The sequence below is a fragment of the Mobula hypostoma genome, chromosome 28 (assembly GCF_963921235.1).
Source record: "Mobula hypostoma chromosome 28, sMobHyp1.1, whole genome shotgun sequence".
Lineage (NCBI taxonomy): Eukaryota > Metazoa > Chordata > Chondrichthyes > Myliobatiformes > Myliobatidae > Mobula > Mobula hypostoma.
Genome location: NC_086124.1, coordinates 32356724 through 32374641, shown reverse-complemented (window position 1 = coordinate 32374641; position 17918 = coordinate 32356724). Strand labels below are relative to the sequence as shown.

The following is a 17918-nucleotide window of genomic DNA, read 5'->3' as shown; positions in this document are numbered from 1 at the left end:
GGGTCATAGAGATGGGGAGGGGTGTAGGGAAGAGAGGGGTCACAGAGAGAGATGGGGAGGGGTGTAGGGGAGGGAGGGGTCACAGATTTGGGGAGGGGTCACAGAGATGGGGAGGGGTGTAGGGGAGGGAGGGGTCACAGAGATGGGGAGGGGTGTAGGGGAGGGAGGGGTCACAGAGATGGGGAGGGGTGTAGGGGAGGGAGGGGTCAAAGAGATGGGGAGGGGTGTAGAGGAGGGAGGGGTCACAGAGATGGGAAGGGGTGTAGGGGAGGGAGGGGGGTCACAGAGAGAGATGGGAAGGGGTGTAGGGAAGGGAGGGGTCACAGATTTGGGGAGGGGTGTAGGGGAGGGAGGGGTCACAGAGATGGGGAGGGGGGTCACAGATTTGGGGAGGGGTGTAGGGAAAGGAGGGTGAACAGTGATGGGGAGGGAGGGATCACAGATTTGGGGAGGGGTGTAGGGGAGGGAGGAGTCACAGTGATGGGGAGGGGTGTAGGGGAGGGAGGGGTCACAGAGATGGGGAGGGGGTTCACTGATTTGGGGAGGGGTGTAGGGGAGGGAGGGGTCACAGAGTTGGGGAGGGGTGTAGGGGAGGGAGGGGTCACAGAGATGGGGAGGGGTGTAGGGGAGGGAGGGGTCACAGAGCTGGGGAAGGGTGTAGGGGAGGGAGGGGTCACAGAGATGGGGAGGGGGTTCACTGATTTGGGGAGGGGTCACAGAGATGGGGAGGGGTCACAGAGATGGGGAGGGGTGTAGGGGAGGGAGGGGTCACAGAGATGGGGAGGGGTGTAGGGGAGGGAGGGGTCACAGAGATGGGGAGTGGGGTCACTGATTTGGGGAGGGGTCACAGAGATGGGGAAGGGTGTAGGGGAGGGAGGGGTCACAGAGATGGGGAGGGGTCACAGAGATGGGGAGGGGGGTCACAGAGATGGGGAGGGGTCACAGATTTGGGGAGGGAGGGGTCACAGAGATGGGGAGGGGTGTAGGGGAGGGAGGGGTCACAGAGATGGGGAGGGGGGATCACTGATTTGGGGAGGGGTGTAGGGGAGGGAGGGGTCACAGAGATGGGGAGGGGTGTAGGGGAGGGAGGGGTCACAGAGATGGGGAGGGGTCACAGAGATGGGGAAGGGTGTGGGGAGGGAGGGGTCACAGAGATGGGGAGGGGTTACAGATTTGGGGAGGGGTGTAGGGGAGGGAGGGGTCACAGAGATGGGGAAAGGTGTAGGGGAAGGAGGGGTCACAGAGATGGAGAGGGGTGTAGGGGAGGGAGGGGTCACAGAGATGGAGAGGGCTGTAGGGGAGGGAGGGGTCACAGAGATGGGGAGGGGGGTCACTGATTTGGGGAGGGGTGTAGGGGAGGGAGGGGTCACAGAGATGGGGAGGGGTGTAGGGGAGGCAGGGGTCACAGAGGTGGGGAGGGGTGTAGGGGAGGGAGGGGTCACAGAGATGGGGAGGGGTGTAGGGGAGGGAGGGGTCACAGAGATGGGGAGGGGTGTAGGGGAGGGAGGGGAAATCACAGAGATGGAGAGGGGTGTAGGGGAGGGAGGGGTCACAGAGATGGGGAGGGGGGTCACTGATTTGGGGAGGGGTGTAGGGGAGGGAGGGGTCACAGAAATGGGGAGGGGTGTAGAGGAGGGAGGAGTCACAGAAATGGGGAGGGGTGTAGGGGAGGCAGGGGTCACAGAGATGGGGAAGGGTGTAGGGGAGGGAGGGGTCACAGAGATGGGGAGGGGGGGTCACTGATTTGGGGAGGGTTGTAGGGGAGGGAGGGGTCACAGAGATGGGGAGGGGTGTAGGGGAGGCAGGGGTCACAGAGATGGGGGGGTCACTGATTTGGGGAGGGGTGTAGGGGAGGGAGGGGTCACAGAGATGGGGAGGGGTGTAGGGGAGGCAGGGGTCACAGAGATGGGGAGGGGTGTAGGGGAGGCAGGGGTCACAGAGATGGGGGGGTCACTGATTTGGGGAGGGGTGTAGGGGAGGGAGGGGTCACAGAGATGGAGAGGGGTGTAGGGGAGGCAGGGGTCACAGAGATGGGGGGGTCACTGATTTGGGGAGGGGTGTAGGGGAGGGAGGGGTCACAGAGATGGGGAGGGGTCACAGATTTGGGGAGGGAGGGGTCACAGAGATGGGGAGGGGTGTAGGGGAGGGAGGGGTCACAGAGATGGGGAGGGGGATCACTGATTTGGGGAGGGGTGTAGGGGAGGGAGGGGTCACAGAGATGGGGAGGGGTGTAGGGGAGGGAGGGGTCACAGAGATGGGGAGGGGTCACAGAGATGGGGAAGGGTGTGGGGAGGGAGGGGTCACAGAGATGGGGAGGGGTCACAGATTTGGGGAGGGGTGTAGGGGAAGGAGGGGTCACAGAGATGGAGAGGGGTGTAGGGGAGGGAGGGGTCACAGAGATGGAGAGGGGTGTAGGGGAGGGAGGGGTCACAGAGATGGGGAGGGGGGTCACTGATTTGGGGAGGGGTGTAGGGGAGGGAGGGGTCACAGAAATGGGGAGGGGTGTAGAGGAGGGAGGAGTCACAGAAATGGGGAGTGGTGTAGGGGAGGCAGGGGTCACAGAGATGGGGAAGGGTGTAGGGGAGGGAGGGGTCACAGAGATGGGGAGGGGGGGTCACTGATTTGGGGAGGGTTGTAGGGGAGGGAGGGGTCACAGAGATGGGGAGGGGGGGTCACTGATTTGGGGAGGGTTGTAGGGGAGGGAGGGGTCACAGAGATGGGGAGGGGTGTAGGGGAGGCAGGGGTCACAGAGATGGGGGGGTCACTGATTTGGGGAGGGGTGTAGGGGAGGGAGGGGTCACAGAGATGGGGAGGGGTGTAGGGGAGGCAGGGGTCACAGAGATGGGGGGGTCACTGATTTGGGGAGGGGTGTAGGGGAGGGAGGGGTCACAGAGATGGGGAGGGGTGTAGGGGAGGCAGGGGTCACAGAGATGGGGAAGGGTGTAGGGGAGGCAGGGGTCACAGAGAGAGATGAGGAGGAGTCTAGTGGCCAGAGGGGGTGACTGAGATGGGGAGGGGGTGGTCAGAGGCAGGGTGAGTCTGTTCTCCTCCTCGCTCCCCATGTTCAACATCCTCGGCAGGTTTGTTGGGAGCTGTTGTCCCGGGGAGGAGGTGATGTAGGGGTGCAGGGGGAGGAGGAGAGAGTGTGTGGGAGATCTGGACATGGTCAGGGGGCTGGAAGGAGAGCTGGATGAATGGAGATATGTGGTGTAGGTTTGAGCAGAGACAAGCAATGTTGTTGAGTGTGGTGTCCCAGTCAAACACACACACAGAAACTCACACACACATTCACAAATTCACAAACACACACATGGAAACTCACACAGACACACACAAACTCACATGGACACACACAGAGAAACTCACACAGACATACTTACAAATTCACAGACACACACACAGAAACTCACACAGACACATACACAGAAACTCACACACACAATCACACACTCACAGAAACTCACGTAGACACTCACACACTGACAAACTCACATAGACCCACTCACAAACACAAATAGATACTCACAAACTCACACAAACACTCGCACATACTCCCATTGACAGACGCTCAAGCACAGACACTCAGAAATTCAGACAGACACACACAGAAACTCACTGACACAGATACACACAGAAACTCACAGACACTCACAAACTCACACAGACACACTCACATAGACACACATACACACCCACTATTAGACACAGACACACTCACTCACATAGACACCCACACACACTCAGACACAAACTCACATAGACACTCACAAACTGACATAGTCACCCACACATTCACATACACAGAGACACACTCGCAAACTCAAACACAGACATGCTCAAAAACTCAGACCAACACACTCACAGAAACTCACATAGACACTCACACACTGACATAGTCACTCACACTCTCACATATACAGAGACACATTCGCAAACTCAAACACAGACATGCTCAAAAACTCAGACCAACACACTCACAGAAACTCACACACTGACAAACTCACATAGACCCACACTCACAAACACAAATAGATACACTCACAAACACTCTCATATACACTCACACATACTCCCATAGACAGACACTCAAGCAAAAACAGACACACTCAGAAATTCAGACACACTCACACAGAAACTCACAGACACAAACTCAGAGACACACAGACACACTCACAAACTCACACGCACACAGACACACATACACACCCACAATTAGACACAGACACAAACTCAGAGACACACAGACACACTCACATGGACACATGTACACACCCACAATTAGACACAGACACAAATACTCACTCACACAGACACCCACACACAAACTCAGAAATTCACACCCACACAGACACTCACACAGACACACACAATGAGACACAAACTCTAAGACACACACAATCTCACGCGAACACACACACTCACAAACACACATGGACACTCACACACTCACAAAGGCACACACACACTCACTGAGTCATAGAAACTCATACACTGATAAACTCACACAGATCCACATTCACAAACTCACATAGACACAGACTCACACTCTCAATCCCACATAGACACACACACTTGCAAACTCACAGAGACGCACACCGATATTTGCACACTCACTCACAAATTCAGACACAAATACACTTACAAACTCACCTAGACAGACACACAGACACACACACACTCACACAGAAACTCACAGACACACACACTCACAAACTCACAGAAACTCAGACATACACACACTCACAAACACACACAGAAACTCAGAGAGACACACACTCACACAGAGAAATTCACGCACACACACACACACACACACACACACACAAACGCACAGAGACACTCACAAACCCACAGCCACACCCAAACACTCTCACACGCCAACTGACAAACTCACACAGACACAGAAACACTCACAAAGACATCCGTGGCTGAAAGAAGGCCAAAGTTGGGAGCTTAACATCAAAGGATATACTTTGTACTGAAAGGATAGACAGGAAGGCACAGGTGGTGGTGTGGCTCTGTTGGTAAGAGATGGAATTACATCCTTAGAAAGAGGTGACATAGGGTCAGAGAATGGTGAATCTCTGTGGGTGGAGTTAAGAAACTGCAAGGGTGAAAAAAACATTTTGGGAGTCATATATAAGCCTCCAAGTAGTAGACAAGATGAGGGGTTGAGATTGCAAAGGCAGCTAGAAAATGCATGTATGTCACAATTGTTTCGTGGGACTTCAATATGCAAGGGGATTGGGAAAATTAGGTTGATGTCGGATCTCAATGGAGGGAGTTTGTTGAATGCCTACAAGATGGCTTTTTAGAGCAGCTTGTGCTTGAGCCTACTCAGGGAAAGGCTATCTTAGGTTGGGTGTTGTGTAATTACCCAGATCTTATTAGGGAGTTTGCTGTAAAGGAGATGCAGTGATCATAATATGATTGCATTCATACTGCAATTTGAGAGGTAGAAGCACAAGTCACATGTATCAGTATGGCAATGGAATAAGAGGAATTACAGAGGGATGAGAGAGGAGCTTGCCCAGGTGGATTGGAGGAGGACTGGTGGGGATGACGGCAGAGCAGAGATGGCTGAAGTTTCTGGAAATAGTTCACGAGGCGCAAGCTAGATACGTCCCACGGAGGGAGAAGTTCTCAAAGGGCAAGAGTAGGCAACTGTGACTGACAAAAGAAGGAATGCATAAAAACCAAGGAAAGAGCATGCAAGGTAGCAAAAGTGAATGGGAAGTTGGATGATTGGTAAGTTTTTAAAATCCAACAAAAGGCAACTAAAAAAGCTCCAAGAAGGGAAAAGATTAATTATGAAGGCAGACAAGCTAATAATATAAAGCAGGATAACAAAAGTTTTTTCAGTTATATAAAAACTAAAGGGCAGTGAGAGTTGATATTGGATCACTGGAAAATGATGCTGGTGAGGTAGTAATGGGGACAAAAAATGGCGGATGAACTTAATGGGTACTTTGCATCAGTCTTCACTGTGGAAGATGCTATCTGTATGCCAGAGGTCTGTAAGTGTCAGGGAGCAGGAATGAGTGCCATTGCTATTACAAAGGAAAAAGGGTCAGGCAAACTCAAAGGTATGAATGTGGATAAGTCACCTGGACCAGATGGATTACATCCCAGAGTCCTGAGGGAGATTGCTGAAGGGATAACAGATGCATTGGTCATGATCTTTCAAGAATCATTTGATTCTGGCATGGTCCCAAAGGACTGGAAGATTGCAAATGTCACACCACTCTTTAAGAAGGAAGGAAGGCAAAAGAATGGAAGTTATAGGTCAGTTAGTGGTTGGAGTCTATTATTAAGGATGAGGTTTCGGGGTACTTGGAGACTAATGATCAAATAAGTCAAAGTCAGCATGGCTTCTGTCAAAGGAAATCTGGCCTGACAATCTGTTAGAGTTCTTTGAGGAAGTAAACGGGCAGGGTGGACAAAGAAAAGGCAGTGGATGTCATTTACTTAGATTTTCAGAAGGTGTTTAATAAGGTGCCAAACACACACTCACATCGATACATACACACTCAGAAACTCAGACACACACACACACTCACTGACAAACTCACACACACAGTCTCAGAAACTCACATACATACACACATCCACAAACTCACATAGACACACACTCTCACAAAGACACAGTCAGAAACTCACATATAAACACACACACTCACAAACTCACATAGACACACACACTCACAAAGACACATACATATTCACAAACTCACAGACACTCATATATGCATAGATGCTCACCTACACGCACTCACAAACTCATAGACCTACTCCCAAACTCACATAAACACCCACACAGAAACTCACACACCCACATTCACAAACTCACACGGACACATACTCTCAAAGTCATATAGACACACATATTCACAATCTCACACAGACACACACATACATTCACAAACTCCCACACACTCTCACAAAGACACAGTCCCAAACTCACACAGACACACACACATACTCATTCTCACAAACTCACACATTCTGAAACACGAAGACACACACACTCACAATCTGACACAGAGACACACATACTCTCACAATCTCATATAGACATGGGCACAGTCACAAACTCACATAGGCACACACATACTCAGTCTCAATCTCTCTCTCACATGCACACATACACCTACAAACTCGCACACATTCTCACATAGTGTCAGTACCTCCAGTTAAACTCTGTCTTTTTGTGTGTTTGCCCCCAGCTGTCAGTCTGTGGTTTTGTATTGCCATGTGTTCCTGTCCCCGCTCCTGCTCTACTCCGGCCCCTGTATTACTGAGTACTCCGTCTCTCACCTGTTTCTCATTGTTACCTGTATCGCTGCCACCTGGGTCTCATTGTGCTCCACCTATCATCTGCCTCTCTGTGTATTGTCAGTGTGTTTCAGTCCTGTGTTTTCACCTGTTTGTTGTCAGATTGTGTCAGTGAATTTTCCTGAGCCTTTCCAGCATTCGTATCTGTACTCTGTCTGTCTGAATATCGACTCTGCCTGTTTCCCGATTCTGGTTTTTGGATTTCTCTGGATGTTTTGATCTCTGCCTGAACTTTGACGCTGACTTTGTTTGCACCTTGGGATTTGTTACTTAGCAGTACTGGGTCTGCGATTGGATCCCTGCTCCAGCGTCCTGACACACAGACACCCCGCCCCACACACACACACACAATTCGGCTCTCTGCTGTGTGCTGGTTCTTCCAGGTCTTCGGTCCCTGCTGAATCTGCTCCTACCTGCCTGAGGAGACTCCCTGCAGGTCTCATCCCCACCCCTCGGACTCTCCCCAGCTCTGTCACTGATCTCGCCTCTGACCACCCTCCCTTCACTGGGACTCCCTCCACCAGCCCACCAGCTCATCCTGCCCGGACCCTCATAACGCTGACCATCTCCACTTGCCCCCCCCCCCGCCCCCCAACAGCCGCCTCCTGGGCATCAGCACTGGCCACAATCCCGCCAGGGATAGGGGCTGGGTGTCCCTCACACGGGGACCTGACTTCTCACATCCCCAGCACCCTGCCTTAATCTTGCAAGGACAACGACTTCACCAGTTCCTAGGGGCCTCGGATTCACTGTGACCCGGCTCCCGGAAGGATCAAGTCCAGGAGAATGAGAGGTCTCTCTGGATAAGGGTCTTTGGTTGAAGAAATACAGGCATCGACTACTTTCTAAATGGGAAGCAGGTTCCGAGGTGCAAAGGGACTTAGGAGTCCCGATGCAGGATTTCCTAAAGGTTAATTTGTAAGTCGAGTCAGTGGTGAGGAAAGCAAACGCAATGTTAGCTTTCATTTCAAGAGGACGAGAATATAAAGGCAAGGATGTAATGCTGAGGCTTTATGAGGCATTGAGAGTAGTTGAAGAGAAAGGGTGTAGCTGGCATTGGAGAGGGTCTAGGGGAGGTTCACAAAAATGATTCCACGATGAAAGGGTTATCCTATGAGGAGCGTTTAATGGCTCTGGGCCTGTACTAGCTGGAGTTTAGAAGAATGAGGGGGGATTTCATTGGAGCCTATCGGACATTGAAATGCCTCAATGTGGAGAGGCTGTTTCCTATGGCTGGAGAATCTAGGGCCAGAGGGCACAGCCTCAGGATACAGGGATGTACATTTCGAACAGAGATGACGAAGGATTTCTGTAATCAGAGGGTGGTGAATCTGTGGAATTCATTGCCACAGATGGCTGAGGAGGACAAGTCATTGGGTATATTTTAAAGCTGAGGTGATAGATTCTTGATTAGTCAGGGCATGAAAGTTTACAGGGAGAAGGCAGAGGGATAACAAATTTGCCAAGATGGAATGGCACAGCATACTCAATGGGCTGAATGGTCTCAACCTGCTCCTGTGTCTGATTATCTTACAGTAAGGATTCCGGTGTGTGGAGGAGGAATTCTTTCACCAGAATCTCCAGGAGGATGTCCCGTGAGGTGAGGACGGAGGATTAGAGGGAGCTGTCTGACTCCTCTTGCTGGGAGCGTGAAGCTGATGAGGCTCCCGTCGGAGGGGTGGCAGGAGTGAAGCGCAAATCGCTCTCAAGGCACAGCTTGGACTCGGTGCCGATCTCCGCCAGGGCACAGACTGAATGGGAAAGGATTTGGGAGGCTGGTCACACTGGCTGTTGCCTGGAGACTGGGAGCAGGCTGTCGGAATTACTTCACATCACTGCCAGTGCTGGCACACCGTCCACAGTCCAAGGTCCCATGTCAGAGACGAATTATAAACCAGAGGGGACACGTGAAACAATGGGGGAAGGAAGGTGGAAGGGTGGGGGAAGGGAGGGTAACGGGAGGGGGAACCAGGGGAGGGGAGGGGAGGGTAATGGGAGAGGGAACCAGGGCAGAGGGAGAAGAGAGAAATGGGAGGAAGAATCAGGGGGAAAGGAGGGAGAATCGGGGAGAGGACAGGAAATTGGGGGAAATCAAGAGGAGGGGGGATAACAAGAGCAGGATTTGGGGAAGAGGTGGGGTAGGAAAGGGAATCGAGGGATGAGGAAGGGGTAATGGAAGGGAATTGAGGGGAAGCAGGGGTAACTGGAGGAGAATAGGGAGACAGGAGGGGTAATGGGAGGTGGAATGGGAGAAAGGAGGGGTAACAGGGAGAGAGGAGGGGTAATGGTGGGGAATTGGGGAGAGGAGGGGTAATGGGAGGGAAATAGGGAGAGAGGAGAGTAACAGGAGGGGAATAGGGAGAGAGGAGGGGTAACGGGAGGGTAATAGGGAGAGAGAAGGGGTAATGGGAGGTGGAATGGGAGAAAGGAGGGGTAACAGGGAGAGAGGAGGGGTAATGGTGGGGAATTGGGGAGAGGAGGGGTAATGGGAGGGAAATAGGGAGACAGGAGGGTTAAGGGAGGGTAATAGGGAGAGAGGAGAGTAACGGGAGGGGAATAGGGAGAGAGGAGGGGTAATGGTGGGGAATCGGGGAGAGGAGGGGTAATGGGAGGGATAATTGGGATGAGAAGGGGTAACGGGAGGGGAATAGGGAGAGAAGAGAGGTAACGGGCTGGTAATATGGAGACAGGAGGGGTAATGGGGAATTGGGGAGAGAGGAGGGTTACAAGAGGGGAATAGGGAGACAGGAGGGGTAATGGGAGGGAAATAAGGAGAGAGGAGGGAAACGGGAAGGGGAATCAGGGGAGAGGAGGAGTAACGGGAGGGGAGGCGTAACGGGGATGGGAGTCAGGAAAGAAGGGCCACAGAGGGGAGACAGAGAGGAACGGAATTGGGCTGGAGTTCTGCAGAGAGCTGATCTTACAGGGAAACTGGCAAGGATTAACGTGCTAAATTTGAATGACAGAGAAGTTCAGAACAGGTCTAAGAATGTTTCTTAGACTTTGGAAACAATTCTCTGACTACAAAGGTCTTTATAACCTGATTAATAATTGACACCAAAACAAAACCCGGTGGTGAACTCTGCTAAGAAACCTGCCGCACCCCACCCCAGCTCCCCCTCCCCACGAACAGTAATTGGTCCGGTGAGGTCTGGAAAGGTGCCCAGTTCCTTACTTTGACAGTGTCCAGGGGATGACCAGCCAGAATCAGACATATCCCACCAACTCCCCCGGCCAGGAAGTTCCTGAAGGGTTTCACCCGCTCTCCTCGCGGCATCTCTGTGTGTGTCTCCTCCTCACTGTGGCAGGCTGCAGCCAGGACTGGTTCCCGCATCTGTGAGCTGATAAGTGTAGTCTGAACACCACCCTTCTCCTCCCACAGACACTCCCCCTGTGTCAGCAGGTCACCCCAACGGCCCTGGTTATCCGGCACTGAGCCGGGACAGTCACCCTCTCCCCAGGGTCACATGCACCCAGAGTGACTCTACAGGACAGACGGTGTACCGGGGCTCCCGTTACAACCCCGACGAAGGTTACCCGGTACTGGACTGTCAGGGTCACGGGGAGACTGTACCGAGTGTGCAGGTGTACGGGGACACAACGAGTGTGCAGGTGTATGGGAGACCGTACTGAGCACGTGGGAGCAATGTTCCCTCTAATTTTTAGTAGTCAGTGTGCGCAAAAATCTTACGTTGTGCAAATTTTTTTCCTGTGATAAAAGTATGTGCACACTGAATGCACGCATGGGACAGTTTATGTAGGTTTACAAAATATTTGACATAAAACTGCACAGAATAACAACAAAATGACATACATAGTTAAGACACATACATAAAAATTGCTGGTGAATGCAGCAGGCCAGGCAGCATCTCTAGGAAGAGGTACAGTCGGCGTTTTGGGCCGAGACCCTTCGTCAGGACTAACTGAAGGAAGAGCTAGTAAGAGATTTGAAAGTGGGAGGGGGAGGGGGAGATCCGAAATGATAGGAGAAGACAGGAGGGGGAGGGATGGAGCCAAGAGCTGGACAGGTGATTGGCAAAAGGGGATACGAAGCTGGTGAAGGGGGAGGATCATGGGACGGGAAGCCTCGGGAGAAAGAAAGGTGGGGGAGCCCAGAGGATGGGCAAGGAGTTATAGTGAGAGGGACAGAGGGAGAAAAAAGAGGGAAAGAAAAATAAATAAATAAATAAGGGATGCGATACGAAGGGGAGGAGGGGCATTAACGGAAGTTAGAGAAGTCAATGTTCATGCCATCAGGTTGGAGATAGTTAATTTTTATCATATTTAAGTCACTCAGTTATTTTTTTCTCTCTCCTGTCTTTGGCATTTACCCATTCTTTGTAAACTCTATCTCAACAAATAGAACTTCCATCCCATTGATAGCTTTTGATTCTCATTAACATATCCAAATGACATTCACCTAAACGGTTTCTCAGCTTGTTTTTGACTTGATTCATTAGGCTAAAACCTCGGTCACAGTCCGCACTAGACGCAAGAAAGGTTCCCCCAATGTCCATCAACTGTGCAAGGTCGCAAAACTGTTCATTTTGAAGTACAAATGCCACCATTTGAGCAAAGTTTGAAATCGGTTTGGATTTAATTTTTTCTTGCACGGAAAATTTGAAATCATTAAACTGTCTAACTATTACAATATTTTCAGCTAGAAAATCATGATACTTTGGACATAAGGCATTAACTTGTTCATTGCCAAATGTGAAGTCACAATCTGCAATTGCGGAGAAACCAAAAGCTGACTATTCTTGTCCCTCAACTTTGATCTCCTCTGGGTTTGATCGTTTTCACTCTCGTTCATTTGCACTCAACTGTAACATGTGTAGCACTTCTATAACGGGTAATGACGGGTTCTGTTGTCTGAGCTTTTGTACACCGTCCAAATGCGATTTACTTGCCAAATGACGCTTCAATAAGTCAAGTTTCCAAATATCATCCCACTTCTTTCCACTAGCAAATTCTCCAGCAACTTTCGCATCACAATACAAACAGATAACTCCAGTTTCTGAATCATACATAAATATTTCTCGTAGCTGAACGTTCATGACCTCATGAGCTTTCGGTGTAACAGTTTCTACTATTTTGTTAAGCTATTCAACTTTAAACAAATTTGCAGTTCTTTTGCGCTTCACGCCCTTCGCTTCTTTTGAATTCGGCATAGTGAATCAATATTTTTTCCAATAAAAACTTAGTAAGCTATCTACAGGATCTGAAACAGATCTTTGTAAACTTTACGATATGAACACTGTCCACCAAAGATGGCTGCCGCCCTGATGCAGCTGTACAAACCGGAGCAGGATAGGTGAGGTGACGTAAGTTAGTGACGTGCATTGTGGTATTTGAAAAACTGACTAACTAGTTAACAGAAACAGTTACCTAAAAGATTCACTCACAACACGCTAGAGGAACTCAGCAGGTCGGGCAGCATCCATGGAAAAGATTGGTCGACGTTTCGGGCTGGAACCCTTCGTCAGGACTGAAGGGGGAAGGGGCAGAGGCCCTATAAAGAAGGTGGGGGGAGGGTGGGAAGGAGAAGGCTGGTAGGTTCCAGGTGAAAAACCAGTAAGGAGAAAGATAAAGGGGTGCGGGAGGGGAGCAGGGAGATGATAGGCAGGAAAGGTGAAGAAGGAATGGGGAAAACACAATGGGTAGTAGAAGGAGGCGGGACCATGCGGGAGGTGGTAGGCAGCTGGGGGAGGGGGCAGAGTGACATAGGGATAGGGGAAGGGGGGGGGGAATTACCGGAAGTTGGAGAATTCTATGTTCATACCAAGGGGCTGGAGACTACCTAGACGGTATATGAGGTGTTGCTCCTCCAACCTGAGTGTAGACTCATCATGGCAGTAGAGGAGGCCATGTATGGACATATCTGACTGGGAATGGGAAGCAGAGTTGAAGTGGGTGGCAACCGGGAGATCCTGTCCGTTTTGGTGGATGGAGTGGAGGTGCTCGAAGAAGCGGGCCCCCAATCTGCGTCGGGTTTCACTGATGTAGAGGAGGCCGCACCGGGAGCACCGGATGCAATAGATGACCCAAACAGACTCACAAGTGAAGTGTTGCCTCACCTGGAAGGACTGTCTGGGGCCCTGAATGGTGGCAAGAGAGGAGGCGTAGGGACAGGTGTAGCACTTACGCTTACAGGGATAAGTGCCGGGTGGGAGATCCGTGGGGAGGGACGTGTGGATCAGGGAGTCGCGGAGGGACCGATCCCTGCGGAAGGTGGAGAGGGGCGGAGAGGGAAAGATGTGCTTAGTGGTGGGGTCCTGTCGAAGGTGGCAGAAGTTGCGGAGGATAATGTGCTGGATCCGGAGGCTAGTGGGATGGTAGGTGAAAAATCTTCTATCTCGGACACTTCTCTCCCCTTTCTCGATCTCTCGGTCTCCATCTCTGGAGACAGACTGTCCACTGACATCTTCTACAAGCCCACTGACTCTCATAACTACCTCAACTATACCTCTTCCCACCCCACCACATGCAAAAATGCCATTCCCTATTCCCAGTTCCTCCGTCTCTGCCGCATCTGCTCCGAGGATGAGGTTTTCCATTCCAGGACATATCAAATGTCCTGTTTCTTTAAGGATCGTGGTTTCCCTTCTGCTGTCACAGCTAAAAGATTATTTTCAATAAATATAATTATTAACTACTACGTTATTTTAGGTAACTAACCTTTTGTGCGCACAGTAATTTCCCTTGTGCGCTGGTTGAAAAATGTGTGTGCGCACAGTTTAGAGGGAACTCCGTGTGGGAGACATGTGATGACTGTACTGTGCATGTGGGAGTCACATGGTGACTGTACCAAGAGTGTGGGCGTATGGGGAGACTGTACCGAGCATGTGGGTGTCATGGGGAGGTACTGAGAGTGCGGGTGTCACAGGGAGACGGTACCGAGTGTGTGGGAGTCATGAAAAGACTACTGAGAGTGTGGGCATTATGGGGAGACTGTACCAACTGTAGGTGTCGGGAAGACTATACCAGGCACGTGGGTGTCCCGGGGAGACTGTACCAAGAGTGTGTGGGTGTCATGTGGAAACTGTACTGAGATTGTGGGTGTCAAGGGGTGACTGTACCGAGTGTGTGTATGTCATGGGGAGACTGTACCAAGAGTGTGGGTGTTCCGGGCAGACTGTATCAAGAGTGTGGGTGTCACAAGGAGACTGTACTGAGAGTGTGGGTGTCACAAGGAGACTGTACTGAGAGTGTGGGTGTCATGTGGTGACTGTACCAAGTAGGTGGGAATCACGGAAAGACTGTACCAAGAGTTCAGGCATTACAGGGAGATTGTACCAATTGTGGGTGTCATGGGGAAACCGTACCAAGAGTACAGGTGTCATGGGGAGACTGTACCCAGAATACAGGTGTCACTGGGAGACTGTACCGAGAGTACGGGTGTTACAGGGAGACTGTACTGGGCATGTGGGCGTCACGGGTGTACCGTGTGTATGAATCACCTGGAGACTGTATCGAGTGTGTGGGTGTCATGGGGAGACTGTACCGAGTGTGTGGGGGTCACGGGGTGACTGTACTGAGACTGTGGGTGTCAAGTGGTGGCTGTATCGAGAGTATGGGTGTCATGGGAAGACTGTACGGAGTGTGTGTGTCATGGAGAGACTGTACGAAGTGTGTGGGTGTCACGGGGAGCCTGTACCGAGATTGTGGGTGTCACAGGGAGAATACTGTGAGGGTGGGAGTCACGTAGTGACTGTACGGAGTGTGTGGGTGTCACAGGGAGACACTGCTGGGGAGGAGGCAGATAAGTCCCGACTGTACCAGTAACCACGGGTTCACACCGCATGGAAACAGGCCTTTCTGCCCAACCTGTCCCTGCTGACTCTGTTGTCTAGTGTGCCAGTCCCATCTGACCAGACTCGTTCCATATCCCCCCAAACCTCCCCTCTCCATGTACTTATCCAGACGGCTTTTAAACATTGCTGGTGTGCCCGTCTCAACCACTGTTTCTGGCAGCTCGTTCCAAGTCCGTAGCACCCGCTGTGGCAAAAGGCTGCCCCTGATGTACCTTCTCAATCTTTCATGTCCCATCTAAAACCTCTAGTTTTTCCACACACTCCCCGGGATAAAGACGATGTACTTTCACCCTCTCTGTCCCTCGTGATCTTGTACATCTACACCATCAGGTCTCTCCTGAATCTCCTACATCCCAGGGAATACTTGGCAGTGAACTTCTGGCACCTGTGTACAATGCTCCCATCTGGATAGACCACAAAACTGTTTACTTCACTTTCACCGTGGCTTTTCTTCTTGAATGTGATCGTGGAACTGTTGGAGCCCGTGATTCACAGTTCGGAGGTCGTTTGGTTGATTCAGCGCTCAGTTCGGCTCCGTTTCACCGCTGATCGCCGGTTGGAGCGACGGGGGTGGGGGGGGGGAATTGAAACATCGAGGTGAATGCGGAGGGTAAGCCCGGCTGCCCGCAGTGGGATCAGTGCTGCTGGAGAGGGGAGCCGGTGTGGCCCGTCACTGTGCCTGCAGGGTGCTACCGGGAAGTTCCCGGTTTTAGATAGCGTATCAATTTACAGTACGGCCTATGGACTTGTTTTGTCTTATAGCATTTAATACTCTGTGTTTTTCACTTTTTTTGTGTGGGGGGTGGGTGATTTGGGGGTCGTTGTTCTTATTGGGGTGAGGGCAGATTTGGGGTTAGATAATCACGTTGCTGGTCTTTTTTTGTCTCGGTTTTGTGGCCATACGGAGAAGAAGAATCTCAAGAGTTGTACACTTTGCTAATAAATGAGCCTTTGAATAATGCTTTGTTCTACGCAAACTCTGGGTGTTACTCAGGCCCCCAGTCCAGGAAACGACCTGGGACATCTTCTCTGCACTAGCAATCCTGCAGATTGTTGCTGGAACAAGGTGCCGAGCAACATCTCACATAGCTGTACCAGGCCTTCCAGCCATTGATGTCCGCAGGGATCGTGGGGTCCAGGTGCACAGCTCCCTGAAAATGGCCACAGTAATAGACGGGATGCTAACTGTGGCGTACCGTACAGCACACTGCAAGTCACATTACAGTCGGACTAAACTCCGGCCAGACTTTACAGGGGGGATCCAGAGCATTTGGAGCTGGTGCAGATGTGCACCAGGGCACTGCCTGGACTCCAGGGCTTGTGCCATAACCAGAGGACGGACAAGTGGGTTGTTTTCTCTGATGTAATGAAGGCTGGGGGTGGGGGGGAGACCTGATAGTAGGTGTGTGGTCCTGTAATGTAGAGGGGTCAGCAGTAGAAAGGCTTCAAGTTCCTGGGCATCAACATCGTAGCTCAGACACAGGCCCGTCTACTCCTAGCCGACATGGTCTCCTGCCTAATCATTATGGACTGACATGCCCTCTTTTCATTCCATCATGGGCACTGGCCTCCCCACCATTGCCGACATCTTCAAAAGGTGGCACCTCAAGAAGGTGGCGTCCATCGTGAAGGACCCCCATCACTTGGCGGGGGGGAGAGGGGAGAGGGGAGGGGGAGAGGGGAGAGGGGAGGGGAAGGAGAGGGGAGAGGGTAAGGGAGGGTGGAGGGAGAGGGGAAAGAGAGAAGGGAGAGGGGAGGGGAGAGGGGAAGGAGGGGGGAGGGGAGAGGCGAGGGGAGGGTGGAGGGAGAGGGGAAAGAGAGAAGGGAGAGGGGAGGGGAGAGGGGAAGGAGGGGGGAGGGGAGAGGCGAGGAGAGGGTGGAGGGAGAGGGGAAAGAGAGAAGGGAGAGGGGAAGGAGAGAGGAGGGAGGGGAGGGGAGAAGAGAAGAAAAGGCGGGGGAAACAGGAAAAAAGCAGAAGAAGGTGAGGAAGGAGGCGGGAGTGGCAACCGGAACCTGCGCAGCTCCACTTCCTGTCCTGCGGATTGTCATCGTGCGCCGGCAGTAGTGCGGGGCGGAGGGGTCAGGGCGCTGTGCGGACAGGAAAGAGTCCCGAGGAACTTCTTTCTCTGATTCCACCCACAAGATTGTGGGCTCTTGCTGTGCCTTCCCCCCCACCCTCAGGCTCCCCCCGGACCCCGGTCCCCGGCTCCGGATCTGCGGCGGCGGCGGCGGCGGCCCGGGACTCTGCACTGCGGGGCCATTTCCCGCCGACTCTCCGCTCTTGTGTTTGCGGCTCCCGCTGCTCGCCCTCCCTCCTCTCCCCGGGCTCTGCGTTGCTTTATCCGCCGCAGTCCCTCGCCCTCTCCCTCCGGCCCTGCCACCTTCGTCTGCAGCCCCTCAACTCGGAGTAGAGCGCGGACGCCCGCCCGGGATCCGCCCGCCGCCCCGGCATGGACGAGGAGTACGATGTGATCGTTCTGGGCACCGGACTGACGGTGAGGTTCCCGTCACCTCCCCTCACCCCCATTCCCTCCCCTCACCCCCCCATTCCCTCCCCTCACCCCTCATTCCCTCCCCTCGCCCCTCATTCCCTCCCCTCGCCCCTCATTCCCTCCCCTCACCCCCCATTCCCTCCCTTCACCCCCATTCCCTCCCCTCACCCCCCATTCCCTCTCCTCACCCCCCCATTCCCTCCCCTCACCCCCCATTCCCTCCCCTCACCCCTCATTCCCTCCCCTCGCCCCTCATTCCCTCCCCTCGCCCCTCATT

At 52.5% G+C, this 17918-nt stretch overlaps 2 protein-coding genes across 3 annotated transcripts in view; one reads left to right on the top strand and one right to left on the bottom strand.

Annotated features, from left to right (window-relative positions):
* The window catches only part of LOC134339051 (mitochondrial carnitine/acylcarnitine carrier protein-like), a 37136-nt gene extending 26452 nt beyond the window's left edge, over positions 1 to 10684 (bottom strand). For both annotated transcript variants that reach the window (XM_063035325.1, XM_063035324.1), the window contains exon 1: positions 10511 to 10684. In XM_063035325.1, coding sequence (XP_062891395.1) covers positions 10511 to 10669 — 159 coding nt within the window. In that variant the 5' untranslated portion in view covers positions 10670 to 10684. The remainder of the gene's footprint in view (positions 1 to 10510) is intronic.
* A 6504-nt stretch (positions 10685 to 17188) lies between these two features.
* LOC134338780 (rab GDP dissociation inhibitor alpha) overlaps positions 17189 to 17918 on the top strand; it is a 46005-nt gene continuing 45275 nt past the window's right edge. The window contains exon 1 of the mRNA XM_063034836.1: positions 17189 to 17644. Coding sequence (XP_062890906.1) covers positions 17600 to 17644 — 45 coding nt within the window. The 5' untranslated portion in view covers positions 17189 to 17599. The remainder of the gene's footprint in view (positions 17645 to 17918) is intronic.